Source organism: Octodon degus, unplaced genomic scaffold (assembly GCF_000260255.1).
Source record: "Octodon degus isolate 3935 unplaced genomic scaffold, OctDeg1.0 scaffold00134, whole genome shotgun sequence".
In the NCBI taxonomy this organism is placed as follows: domain Eukaryota; kingdom Metazoa; phylum Chordata; class Mammalia; order Rodentia; family Octodontidae; genus Octodon; species Octodon degus.
The window spans coordinates 6,813,590-6,827,384 of record NW_004524710.1 but is presented as its reverse complement, the minus strand read 5'-3'; the positions used below and the strand labels follow the sequence as shown (position 1 = coordinate 6,827,384).

At 36.2% G+C, this 13,795-nt stretch overlaps 1 protein-coding gene across 2 annotated transcripts in view; it reads left to right on the top strand.

Annotated features, from left to right (window-relative positions):
- Lrrc69 (leucine rich repeat containing 69) overlaps positions 1-13,795 on the top strand; it is a 119,477-nt gene that overhangs the window by 40,821 nt on the left and 64,861 nt on the right. Inside the window, exons 4-5 of one of the 2 annotated variants that reach the window (XM_004641317.2) lie at positions 6,144-6,339; positions 10,884-10,955. The exons of the other annotated variant lie outside the window; for it this stretch is intronic. Coding sequence (XP_004641374.1) covers positions 6,144-6,339; positions 10,884-10,955 — 268 coding nt within the window. The remainder of the gene's footprint in view (positions 1-6,143; positions 6,340-10,883; positions 10,956-13,795) is intronic. 2 annotated transcript variants of the gene reach the window in all.

The following is a 13,795-nucleotide window of genomic DNA, read 5'->3' as shown; positions in this document are numbered from 1 at the left end:
ATTTCACTACACATATTTATCTCTGAAGTAGTATATACAGTATTTCAAGAATTATATAAATCTAAGGTGATATGTTAGGTGAAAGCCTTCACTAGAAAAAAATTGGATTCTGAAGTGTATAGGTCCATGTTTTAAAGCTACATCTAGGTTGTTTGTTTTCTGGCTAAGTTGTAGATGAAAGCTGAAATGTTAGTCATGTCCTCAAGTAGAATTTTTGTGTTTTGTCTTTGGGGAAGTGCTTTGCTTTCCCATGCCTTAAGGTCTTCATCTGCACAATGAGTATAACAGTACCTGTAACATAGTATTATGAGGTTCAATATGCTAATTCATAAACGATGTTTAGGGTTTTATAAGTTCTAGGTGGATGTTAGCTTTTATTGTTATGGGCTGTTATTTTATTCAGCTTTTATCAGCTACTCTCATTGAACTTACTGGTGAAGTTAGGAAAAAAAATTAATCATGCGTGGTTTGACCTCTTCCTCTTGCTCTCCCATAAAGTAAGCAAACAAGAAGGCTATTGTTACGGTTTGTGTATAGGTGTCCCCCCCCCCCCCAAGCCTCATGCAGTCTTGGGGCGGCTTCTGGAGTTTGTGATTGATTACTGTGGGTGTGGCTGCTGCACCTGCCCTGGGGCAGGTAATTTGCATTACAATGTAAGGTGGGAAGAGAAGCCAGCTGCTTGAGCTGCTGCTCCCCTCCCTTGCGCTCTTGCTCTTTGCTGCCGCCATGAAAGGTTGCCCTCTGCTATGTGCTGCTCTGTGTTGGACTCAGCTGAGTATGGACTGAAACCTCCAGTAACTGTGAGCTAAATAAACCTTTCCTTCCTTCATTTTGAGTGTCGGGTATTTGTCCCAGCAATGAGAGAAGAGTAACTAAGACAGCTATGAAGAAGTACTTGTAGGGAGACTGGGAGTTTTTATGTCAACTACACACCGGTGCTTTATTCCCTTCCAAATCCATGTCTTATTTTAGAATTCGTTGAGACCCAAGAGGGTAGAAAGGACTTTGGTGTTTTGGTTTTCTGTAGGTACAGGGTGTCAGTTCATAGGCATGGAGTCAAAGCAGGGCAGGTAAGAGTTTTACTATGAAACAACTTTTCAGGGTGGAACTAACTGCAGAGCTGCAGGAAGAGGCTGTGTGTCCTGCAGGGGTAGAACTCTGGAAGACTGAGAAGGAAAGAGGAAAGACCAGCTCAGTAGGCTGAGGTCTTCTTCTAGATCTACCAACCAGTAAAGTTGTTCATCAACCCACTAGGGAAAAAGGAGGAATAGGAAAGCTCCTCTGGTCCTTAAAAAAATCACTTCTCCGTGCGGTGTGGAAATAAGAATGCTGATGGATACTTATTTCTCCACTCTCCTTTGCTCATCCACATACATGATGGATACATTTACAATAGGCCCTGAGCTCAGTTCAGGGTTTTGAAACAAGAGAAACGGTGAATTCCCATATAGTAATTCAGAGTAGGGTCAATTAAAACAATGACTAAGAGTGTGATTAATGACAAATTCTCCATCCTTTTCTCCACAGGACCTATCCATTCACTCTTACTACTTTTCCACTTTTTCCTTATTTGACCCTTTGCACTCTTAGTAAATGACTTTTCTTCGTGTTTTTCTGGAAGCACTTGAGCTCTCTTAAGTCTTTTCTTTCAACCTTTTTATTTCCTTTGGTCAACTTCTCCACTCTCTCTGGCTTCCCCTTCCCCCTTTAAAGTGTGGCCTGTCCATGTCTTTTATTCCCTACTTATCTCTTTGTAAATTTTCCTCTGCCCTCTTCATTCTACTGTAAGTCATTTTTAAAGGTCAGTATTGCCCTTTTGGCAATGGCACTCTCTTTCTGCATAATAATGTTACATAAAACTCATGAGTGTATAAGGTGTGAATTTTGACAAATTTTCCCTTCCAGGGAATCCTTATCATCTCCTCTTTCTTTTTTAATTTTTTTTTTAATGAACAGAATATATTTATTGAGAGAAAGTTCCTGTCCAAGAAAGGGACGGGAGGGGGGCCGGACCGGTATTTCCCCCCCTTTTTAAATTTTTATTACAATTTTCTTTTATTTTGAAGAATAAAAACAAAAGCAAAGACAGAAACAGAAAAAAACACATTACAGATTTTCAAAACAAGAATTGCTGATTAACAGTGATTGATATATTATCTATTTTTATTGTCAAATCTGTTGCTCAGATTAACAAGTATAGTTACATAAGATTGGACATATGGTTGAATATTACCATCTCCTCTTTCTTTCTGCCTTTCCTCTTCTTGTTTTTTTGCAGTACTGGAAATTAAATGTAGGGACTTTACACCAAGCTATATCCTCAGCCCTTTATTATTTTTTCAGTTTGAGACAAAGTCTTGCTAAGTTGCCTAGGCTGGACTGGCATTTGTGATCCTCCTGCTTCAGTTGTCCAGAATTACAGATGACTCCTTATAGTCAAATAATATTCTGATTTCTGTGTCTACAAATTAGTTTTGATTGTTCTACCACTAAATAAATGGAATCATGACATAAATACACACTCTTATTTCTTTTGCTAATTTTTTTTTGTAGATTAATGCTATTGTTGGATGTATTGGTACTTGTTTTTTGATTTATTCTTTGTAGCATTTTGTTGTATGATTGTTCCATAAAGCATTTGTTTTTTCTCTGGTTAAAGTACATTTCAGTTATCTTGATGTCTGGATGTGAAACACACTTTTAATGGTCTCACCACTTACATAACTTCTTTTGTGAAATGTCTCTTAGTATTTAGAGCATTAAAAATTGCATTGTTTATTATAATTAAGCTGTAAATTTTCTTTATTTTGGATACAAGAGCCTTGACAAATATATTTTATTCCAGTGTGTGGCTTATCTTTTAATTTTCTTAATGGTGACTTTTGTGAACTAGAGTTTTTAACTTTGATGATAGCTTAATAATAAATACATTCTAAAATAATTAATGCTATTTCTGGCCTTTTATTTATTTTTAATTTTTTTGTGGCACCAGGGATTGAATTTGGGATCTTGCACATGCCAGGCAGGCACTTATGCTATTGTGCTGTCTTCCTGGCCCTTTCTGGCCTTTTAAAGAAATGTTTGCCTTTCCCAAATTTATCAAGATAGTACCCTGTCCTTTATTTCATTTTATAAGACAAAGTTCTAGTCTTTGTTTGAATCTGCACTTCATCTTAAATTCATATTTGTACATGGTATGAGGCAAAGGTCAAGGTCCATGTTTCTTGCATACATTTGTACAATTTTTCTAGCACCATTTGTTGATCTTCCTTTCTTCCTTTCCTTCCTTCCTTCCTTCCTTCCTTCCTTCCTTCCTTCCTTCCTTCCTTCCTTCCTTCCTTTCTCTCCCTACCTCATATTCTCTCTCTCTCTCTCTCTCTCTCTCTCTCTCTCTCTCTCTCTCTCTCTCTCTCTCTCTCTCTCTCTCTCTCTCTCTCTCTCTCTGTCTTTGTTTCTTTTTGAGATAGTCTCTGGATGTATCCCAGGCTATACTTGAACTCAGGAACTCAGGAATCCTCAAACATGCAGTAGTCCTCCTGCCTCAGCCTCCCCAGAGTGCTAGGATTATAGGCTTGCACCACCACATCTAGCTTATCTTTTTAATTTAAATTGTCTTGATACCTTTGTCAAAAATCAGCTGATTATTTAGAGGTTATTGGGATTCTGTTCTATTCCAGTGGTTTATTTTCTACCTCTCTTAGTCCATTTGAGTCACTATAGCAGCATACCACAAATAGTTTATTCAAAAAAGAAATTTATATCCACAGTTCTGGAGGATAAGATGTCAAATTCAAGATTTGGTATTTGGTAAGGTCCCATTTGCTGGCCTACAGCGTGGCTCCTTCTCCCTATATTCTTACATAGTGGTGGGGGCAAGACATCATCTGTTGGCCTCTTTTATGAGACACTCGGTCCATTTATGGAGGCCCCACCCTCAAGGCCTAATCACCCCCTTTCTTCCTTATGGTATCATATTGGTGATTAGGCTGTAACATGAATTTTGGGGGCAGGCAGACCAACTGTAGCACTATCATTTTTTTTTTTCCAATGACAAACTCTTTTGATTGTTATAATATTTGAAATCAGGTTTCTTTTTAAAAACATTTTGCCATTAAATGATACTTTTGACTTCTGGATCTTTTGAACTTACCTGCAAATTCAAAAATTGATTTATCGATTCCCCCCCCCCCCATACACACAAAAAAAAGAAAAGAAAAAAAAGAAACCTGTTGAGGATCCACCTGTGGTGGTGACACCTGGGATCCTAGGACTCCTTAGTGACTTAGCAATGAGTTAAATCTCTCTAGTCTTCAAAAAACAAACAAAACACTCAAAATCAAATGGTTGAGTTTTTTATTGGATCTCTGATTGAATCTTTTTTTTTTCGCAGGACTGGGGATTGAACTCAGGCCCTTGAGCTTTCCAGGCAAGCGCTTATTCTACTGAGCTATCTCCCCGGCCTCTGAATCTTTAGATTTGTACTAAAAAATAATGATGACATGAAATCTCTGTTTCTTTTACTTTGACTTGTCGAGTATTCCTGTCTCAAAACTTTCTGTGGCCTCCTGCCCTCGTCTTTGTGTTAGTCAATCTATGCACATGGCTTCCACTGTTGTGTGTATAGTCATCGCTCAGGTTCTCTTTATTGGAAATAATTGATCCCCACACCTCTAGTCTTAAGTTTCAATTGCCAAAAAAATTATTCCCTCCTTTGGTTATTACTTTAATGTCAACATTTGACCCTGAGACTGTTACACGTCCTCACCCTTAGTTTTGCAAGCACATACATCTGTATTGGAATCTTCACACTATGACTGACTGGGAAGGTAACTTGGTGAAGTGTGACCACTGACTGTTTTGCTCATTTATAAAACAAGGGAAATAATTATAACTTATGGTTAAAAGTATTGCACATGCACATTGCTGCACATTGTTGCAGCTTAGAGTGTTAATTACCTTATGGTCTTTGTTCATGTTTCCTTAGTTTAGTATTCCCTCTTTTACAAGTATGTTATTCAGGACCAAATTCAAAATGTCAGTTCTTCCAAAGAAACATTTGATTCATGTTTTTCTCTGTCTTGTAGCATTTTTCTATCTACACTTTTTGGCTCCATCTAATATCTCCTTTTAAATTATGGCCACTAAAAGAGCAGAATTAGTGGCTGATTCATCCTTGTATCTTTCTGATCAACTAAGCACAGCTCATGTCTGGTTGTTACTGCATATACAGAGCTTCCTCTCTTTTCATGTGCATTTTTAAGAAATAGAGGCAACTGATCCCGTAAATACCAAGAGCAATCTGCCCGCTAGTGAGCCTGTACCCCAGTGTGGCCCCTGCCTGCCCCTGCCCCATTTTTTTTCTCTTACATCAGAACCTTCCTCTATGTGTGATCCAGTCCTGGTTTTGGCTGTGGTTCAGCAGATTCTAAAGAAAGGTTTCCTTGTTTAGGCCTCAATCTTTGTCTTATTTTGTTCCTGGCATTTGCTGATCTCTAGTTTATACTCTGTAGCTGTGTTTGATTCTATTTCATGAAAATAAAAAAAAAAAAATGTGCTACATATACTGCCAGAGTTATCTTGCAAGTTAAGGCTTCTTCCTTTAGAGACTATAAATAACAACTTAATTTGTTCTTAAAAAGTATATCTATTTTTTTTCCTTTGTCCTTTTTTTTAAAATATTTATTTTTTTTATTTATTACATTTATTTATTGTGTGTGTGTGTGGCCAGCTCAGCCCACCAGGGGGCGGGGCTGGCTGGCATGTGGTGCTGGGGATCGAACTGTGGTCCCTGTGCTTTGCCAAGCTTGTTTCAAGTAGGTGCTTTAGACCACTGAGCCATCTCTCCAGCCCTCCTTTGTCCTTTTAGCTTCCTCTTTGATGTGGCCAACATATATGTATAAAGAATGAAAATACAACTTCATTTTTCTTAAACCTAGATATTGGTTGTATAGCATATTAAAACATAGCTATCAAATTATAAAATATCTTTAAAAATTAAATTTCAGATAAGACATTTTATGCTCAAATGATTTGCCGTAGTTGTAAATAATTCAAGTAAGAATCCCATCTGATAATTCATGCTTATACAGTGGACTTTCTTATTCTTGTAAGTTTCATTCTTACACTTTGTTAACTTTTTTTAGATTAAAAAGTCTAACATGTTTGAATATAAATTATAATCAGCTAACCAGCATTCCTAGAGAACTTTGTTTCCTTGAAGATCTTTCTGAACTTCATCTTAACTACAATCAGCTCATTTGCATACCTGAAGAGATTAAATTCTTGAAGAAGCTGCAGAAGTTATTTTTGGTCAGGAACAATATTGAGGTTTTGCCAGAGGTAAGTAAAATTGGGAGGCTCACTTTGTTTATTTGAGGAAAGGAACTCATCTCCATTCTGATGGCCAGTGGTTTGGGTCAGCTTTGGATGTTGGTATACAAGCCATTATTTACTTTCACTCAGAATAGATAGATTCAGTTCCCAACCCCTCTAGTAAAAGAAGGTTCCGATTTGGATTATTCTATGCAATACCATATTAAGTAAATATAAATACAAAGTACTTCAGTTTGAATTTCTGATAAGGAATGAGTAATTCTTTAAATATACCTGAGAAGTTGTATAGGATATACTTTTTAAAAATTTTATTGAGAAACAAATATCAATGATTCAATTTCCAAGCTGATTAATAGGACATTTTTCATTAATTAATACATTGCACATTGTTATCTTCTCAGCGGTCATCCACAGCACAAGAAGCAGCCAGGACATCCTGTCCAAACACTACTACTACAAATCCTTCCTCTCACTGAACCAAGAGAAAGCAGCCATGCATCTATCCTGACTATGAGATACTTATACTGAAAATTATTCATTGTCTAAGATTTACGTTTAAGTGTTACACGTTTTATTCAGCAACATTCTATACAGCACAAAATACAAATTTCTTTCTATTTTTGGAATATGTGCTGGAATATGTACTTTCATTTTTCCTCTGTGTATGTTCTCAGTCTTCCTTTAACCTGCCCTGGGTATAGACACTCACCTGTGTGGGCATCAGTGAGCTTCTTTCTCTTCTGACTGTCTTTGGATTTGGCCAGTGAGAGGCACAGGAAGTGAAAGGGCAAGAGGTAGGACCAGGTATTCCCACGTCACCATCTCTGGCAGGGTCCTTTTTGCTCCATACAGTTCCAGAGGGCCACCGTTAATGCCAGGTGATCCTCTTGTGGATCAATACTACTTCTCCTTGACTGCTCAGGACTAGGATGGTAATAACTCACTGCTGCTGCCAGCGTTGTGGGTTTAAAGAGCCACTTTCCATGGAAGTTTAGTGCGCCTAGACCCAGGCAATATAGTAACCTTTGTTAAACATTCTTCACATTTCCAGCTTGAGAGTTTTCCCCAATGATAACTAAACAATGGATTTACCTTTCTTCCTTAGGTAAGTTAGAGTTAATTTTTGTACTGAAGACATGATAGACAGTAAACTGAGAGAGAAAAGGAGATTAATGAAGTTCATATACAAATAGAAAGTACTGGGCTGGTGAGATGGCTTAGTGGTCTAAAGCACCTACTTAGAACAAGCTTAGCAAAGCACAGGGACCATGGTTCATATCCCCCAGCACCACATGCCAGCCAGCCCCGCCCCCTGGTGGGCTGAGCTGGCCACACACACACACACACACACACACACACACACACACATACACACACAAATAAAAAAAATAGAAAGTACTTATCAGTTTTATTTTTTTCTTATGAAGATGTTTCCTTCAAAAATCCTGTATATGTGATTTGTGAACATGTTAAAGTAGTTCTCAACACATATTTAAAAGATTTTATTCTTGATTTTCTTTCTTTCTTTCTTTCTTTCTTTCTTTCTTTCTTTCTTTCTTTCTTTCTTTCTTTCTTTCTTTCTAAGACAGAGTTTCACTAGGCACTTCTAGCTAGTCTTGAACTCACTGTGTAGCCCAGGCTGGTCTTGAACTTGCGATAATTCTCCTACCTCAGTCTCCCAAGTCCTGGGGTTATAGGTGCCAAGCTTTTCTTAAATTTCTTGAAAATTCTAATTCCTATTAATAAATGAATATCCTAAAGTTAAAAGTAAGTGTATTAAAACAAAATTATTTGAGGGAAAAACAATAGCAGCAACAAAGCATCATCATGTGAATTAGACCAAAGTTCATCATAACTCTATGACGCAGGTCTTTATCATCCCTGTTTTACAATAAGAAATGGGGGCTGCTTTAACTTGAGCAATTTGGAAAGGACAGAAAAAGTGCTAGACTGTATATGTCTGCCTTAAATGTCTGTCTTTAAAATCACTACTAGTAGTGTATAACTATGAATTTCAAGAAATATGTATTTTTTTAAAAAGTAAATACTAGTTAGTCCTATCATGAACTTTCAGTGACCATGATTTTTTATATTCATGGACACTTAATATTACAATGGTTTCATGATACTTATCTTTGTGACATTCCTCTTCCTCAATTAACCTGTGAGGCTTGCTTAGTGTTGACCTAGCCAATCAGAATATTGTATCACTTTCGGCATAGTGATTTGTTCAGATGACTTCAACTTTGTTGATGAGATGGAACTTCACTGGATATATAGGAAATAAATGTCTTCTTTGTGTGGTGGGATTGGTAAATAGAAGAAGTTAAGCCCTGACATTCTGACATCTATGTTGTCATTCATTAGGAGCTCTACCTTTGTGATGGTATGCAAAAGTAGAACATGATGACAGATGTGAACACCTAGACCAGCCATGTTCAATGACATCTTTTTTTGTTTGTCTGTTACCTCAGTCAACTCAGCCATTTGTTAGTTTGGTTTTGGTTTCTGTTCACTTAAAAACTAACGAATCTGAAATAATAATGTAAAAGATATGCATGGAAGATCTTTCATAATCTGACCTCTTTTTTCTCACCCTGGGTTTTTGCCATCCTAGATTTCCTACAGTTTTATTTGAAGTAACTATCTCCTATTATTATAAAACAAAATCCCTATTTATTTTTTAATCATTTATTTGTTACAGGGTCTCACTATGCAGCACAGACTTGTAGTGATCCTCCTGTCTCAGCCTCCCCAGTGCTGGGATTATAGGCATGTGCCACCACACCCAGTTTCAGTGACAGGCTCTGCTCACTTACAGTGGGCCATCATGGCATGTGTTGCGGGGATCAAACCTGGGTACTTGCCCTTGCCAGGCAGAAGCTTAGACCACTGAGCAATCTCCCCAGTCTATAAATCCCTGTTTTTTATGATCAGAGAATCTCAGGTTAAACTTCATTACTTCAGGGAAGACTGACTGTATACTACTAAATATCCTATTGTTTTTCTTACATTACTGTACTTTTAACTCTGAAAAACTTATTCGCATAACACAACTGGGTCATCATCTATTTGTCAATTTTATATCTTTGATTAAAGATGTGGGGAATATGAAAAATCTACAACAGTAATATCAAATGTAATAATAGACTGCAGTCATGACAACAACAAATTAATGAAAAAATTCAACAATTTTAGAGATAGCATTATCAAGTGTTTTTGAGCAGTTTGGGAAAACTTTATATTTTGACTTGTGAATACTGAGAATATATTATGGATTGGAAAATCTTTGAGGCTAACACGATAGTAAGAAGAGTATCCTGACAATAGAAAGGTATGTGGGGTTTAATAAGAGGTGGATGTGCATGGTAGATGGCAGATTCCTTTTCAATGACCTGATGCCCAGCTAATGAGAATAACAGATACTTTCAAGGATTAGGGTCTCTGCAATTTGGAGGTATGTCCTTTCTTGCCTAAGGTCATGCTCCTTCTAGGGTATCCTCTATGACCTAACAAGGAAGGATTATAAAGACTGGCATTTTCTCTCTAATGCTGAAAATACTGACTGGTCAATACCCCCTCTAGAACTTATATTAGGTCTGTATCTACCTTGATCCTTCCATTTGTCCAATTCTTCTTATTGACCCTATTTTTACAGAGGCGATCCCTTTAATACTTTCAGTACCCGAACTCCATCTCAGAATCTGCTTTCAGAGAATCCAACCTCTGATAAAATGTAGTAAGACCAAAGGGAAAGGTGTTGGCATGACCAGATACATACTATTTCCCATGGAGAACAGTGGTCATCAGGAAAGGAGGGTCATACCAGAAATATCTCTACAAATAATAAAAAGTACTCTTATTTTTGAATTTAAAAAATCTTGATATTTCTAGTTGAAAAAAAAAATCCCGCTAGTTATCTGCCTGATAGTAGATATACTAGGACCCAAATGTACTGTAACATAGTTAAAATGGTTATGATGCAACAGAGCATGTAGATGCAGTTTTACCTCCTTTTGAAGGATTGCCTTGACATAATGTTAAGTAGAAGATAGATGCATAATGAAGTATCAATAGAGACAGCATTCCAGAATTATTTCTCTGTTTCTTTCTACTTAATCATAGGCAAGTCTGTTCCATAATTTATTGTATTATAGCCCCTTGAATAAGGACATTTAGGTTAACAACTCATTTAATCCATTTTAAAGGAGCATGAAGTAGGAATTTCTATTAGTATTTCCGTTTTATGAATGGAGAAATCCAAAGTATTGAGAGTTTAGAAATTTGTTCACAGTTATACTTAGTAACTATCAAGGTCGAAATGTGAACCTAGAGTTTTTTCTCATAACATGTTATATTGCTCTGGGGTGGGTAGAAGAAATTCAGAGCTCAAGATGTTTGTCAGTCTGTAAAAAATCATATTTGAGAAGATGTGTTAAAGAATTGTTCAGATGGAAAACTTGGTCACTTCCATCAGGTTTGGGCTTAAAAGATATACTTACGATTTTAGACATTAGATTAAAAAAACTCTCTCTCTCTTTCTGATACAGGGAATTTGTGATCTTAAAAAACTAAGAATCCTAGACATAGCTGGAAATATTATTCAGATATTTCCACCAAGAGTAAGTAGTGTCAACTTCTATATAATTGACAAACAGTTTTGTTTATACTATTGGGAATAGAAAAATATAGGCAACCAGTAAAGGCTTTGGTTGTTGGAACCTTGAAATACACAAATGACTCAAAAATTTTCTTTGTTTCAAAAATTTTAGAATTTCAAAACTTGTTCCCTCCCATTCTTTTCATTGTGTTTGGTGCTTGTTGAACTTGGCTAAAGTAAATGAACTCTGATTGCTATCATGCATATTTTAATATATCAGCTATGATTAAATTTTTTGGTTATTACATACTGCTTTTGGTCACTGTAGGTGCCTTGAAAATTTTATTTCCATTGGTATTAATTTTTATCCCTTGTAATTAATCCAAAGGTGACACTTTGTTGTTTCTAAGCCATAAGCAATGAAAAATGCACCTTTTCCCACTGGAAGTAAATTTTTACCTTGATTTACTTTACATAATTGAGAAACATTTCATCTTGGCACCTTCTAACTTCAGGGAAAGAAATTACAGTTTTTCATATAGCATTTTTGTAGCCAAGTTAACATGCTTGAAAGTTCAAGGTAATAATTAGAAGTCTACTAATTCCAGAGCACACAAAAGAAAAAAAAATGATCCACTAATTAGTTTTTTTCTGATTGATGGACTCCAAATTGAGATTTCAGTCCTTTTCATCCCAGTATTTTATACTGAAGGTAGTGAAATATGAAAAAGTGTTGAAATTCTATGATTTAGGTAAAAAATATATATAATGGTTTTTATTGTGTTAAAAGTATATGGAATTTAAATTTACCATTTTAGTAATTTTAAGTATTGGTCTTTCACACTGGGGATTTTAACCCTGTCCATCACCGCTATCTGCTCTAGGACTTTTTCATCTTTCACTGAAACTCTGTATCCATTAGATGAATTCCCCATTCTCTTTGTAGCACTTATTTCCGTTCCTATGAATATTATAGAAATGACATCATTTTAAAATAAGATTATTTTTTCTCTCCTCTGAAAACTACCATTATAATTTCTGTCTCTACGAATATGCATACTCTTAGCCTTTTATACAAAGAGGCTCTTACAATTATTCTTCTATGACTGAGTTATTTCAGTTGGCATAATGTCTTCAAAATTCAGCTATGCTAAAATGTATCAGAATTTCTTTCCTTTTTAGACTGAATGGTATTTCTATATCATCTGTGTCATCTATGTCTATGTCATCTCCATCTCCATCTGTATCTATATGTGTCACTTTCTGTGTATCCATTCATCTGAAGATGAATACTTGGGTTGTTTCCTCCTTTTGAGTACTATGAATAACCCTGATATAAACATGGGTGCATGAATTTTTTGTTCTGTTTTTTTTCTTTCTGCTTTCAGGTCCTCTGGATATAGACTCAGAAGTAGTATTATTGAACTATGAAGGAATCCATGTTTAATTTTTTTAAGGATTCATTATACTGTTTCCAAAATTTACAGTTCTAAATGTTTAGTAAGAATTGGATATTATTAATGTTGACCTCATAGATGCTATGTGATTTTATTTATTTTGTTGGTCTTAACTCAACTCTCTGTGCCCCGTAATGCCTTTCTTACTTCCAAGGTAGCTAGCTAGTCAGGGCCCCTTTTCCCATGGTACCACAAAATGGAGCTTGGACCACATAGTGGAGTAATTATTTTCAAATCTGTCTTGTTATTAGAGTGTAAGCTTCCAAAAAGAACACATTTAAATCTTTTATATCAGTAGTATCTTGAATTTCAAAAACATATTTGCCAAATGAATAAATGTAGATAGTGTTGCTGAAGTGTACTCAACATTCACTCTGATAGTTCACGGTTTAATTTGTGGTTTCTTCTACAAATTGATTCTACCCTGACAGTTTTGAAGAAAAAAAATATTGCTTAGGTCGCAGTAATTTACTTTTGACAGGATGTAAATCACTTTCACCTTCTAGCACTCTGTTGGTTGACCTTACTGGTGTCCAACTGACTGGCTTAAGAAACACCAGGGTCTCGAGAAGGCACGTCTCCTGGTGGATTGGGTGGAGCATGGTGTAACTTTGGGTGCTACCTACGATCACTGGTCCCTCTTCTTTCATGCTGTTCCCTTACTCTGCTCCTGGCCACCATGAGCTGAGCAGCTTTTCTCAGTCATGCCCTTCCACTGTGTTCCTGCCTTGGAGCCTGCCCGCCAAGGATCTAACCCTCCAAACTGTGAGCCGAGGTAAACTTCTTGCTTGAATCTGTGGCCTTCCAGTATAGTGTCTCAATGATGAGAAAGCTGATAATATAAGCACGTATTTCAGAAATTTCTGTAAAAATTCTAGAAAGAGATAGTATCTGAACTCACCTTCAAACTAATTTGCCTCAACTTTTTAAAAATTATTTTACTTTTTTTGTTTTCCTTCTCACTGTGCTTTTAGACAAGGAATCTGTTGGGGCACTCTTCTATCCATAGAAGTGAGGCATAGTGCCTACTAAAGTGTAAATGCTCAAGAAATATTTAGAAGATTACTCATCAGACCTTTTGTTAGCAAAAATATCAGGAAAAATGATGAGAGAAAGAGTTTAAGGGAGAGGCACAGCTGTGGGCTAGGCGGGCCTTTTTCCGGTAATTGCTGTAACTCTTATTTAGTGAGTTTCATTTTATTTTATCTTAATTTTATTGAGAAACAAATAGCAATGAGACACTTTCAAAACAGGTTAGTAGGACAGTTACAATAATTAATACATTGCATATTGTTGTCTTCTATGAATAACAGTAGTTATTCATAGTACAAGATGCAGAAATGATATCTTGTCCAAACACTATTAGTACAAATCTTTCTTCTCATTGAATTAAAAGAAAGTAGCT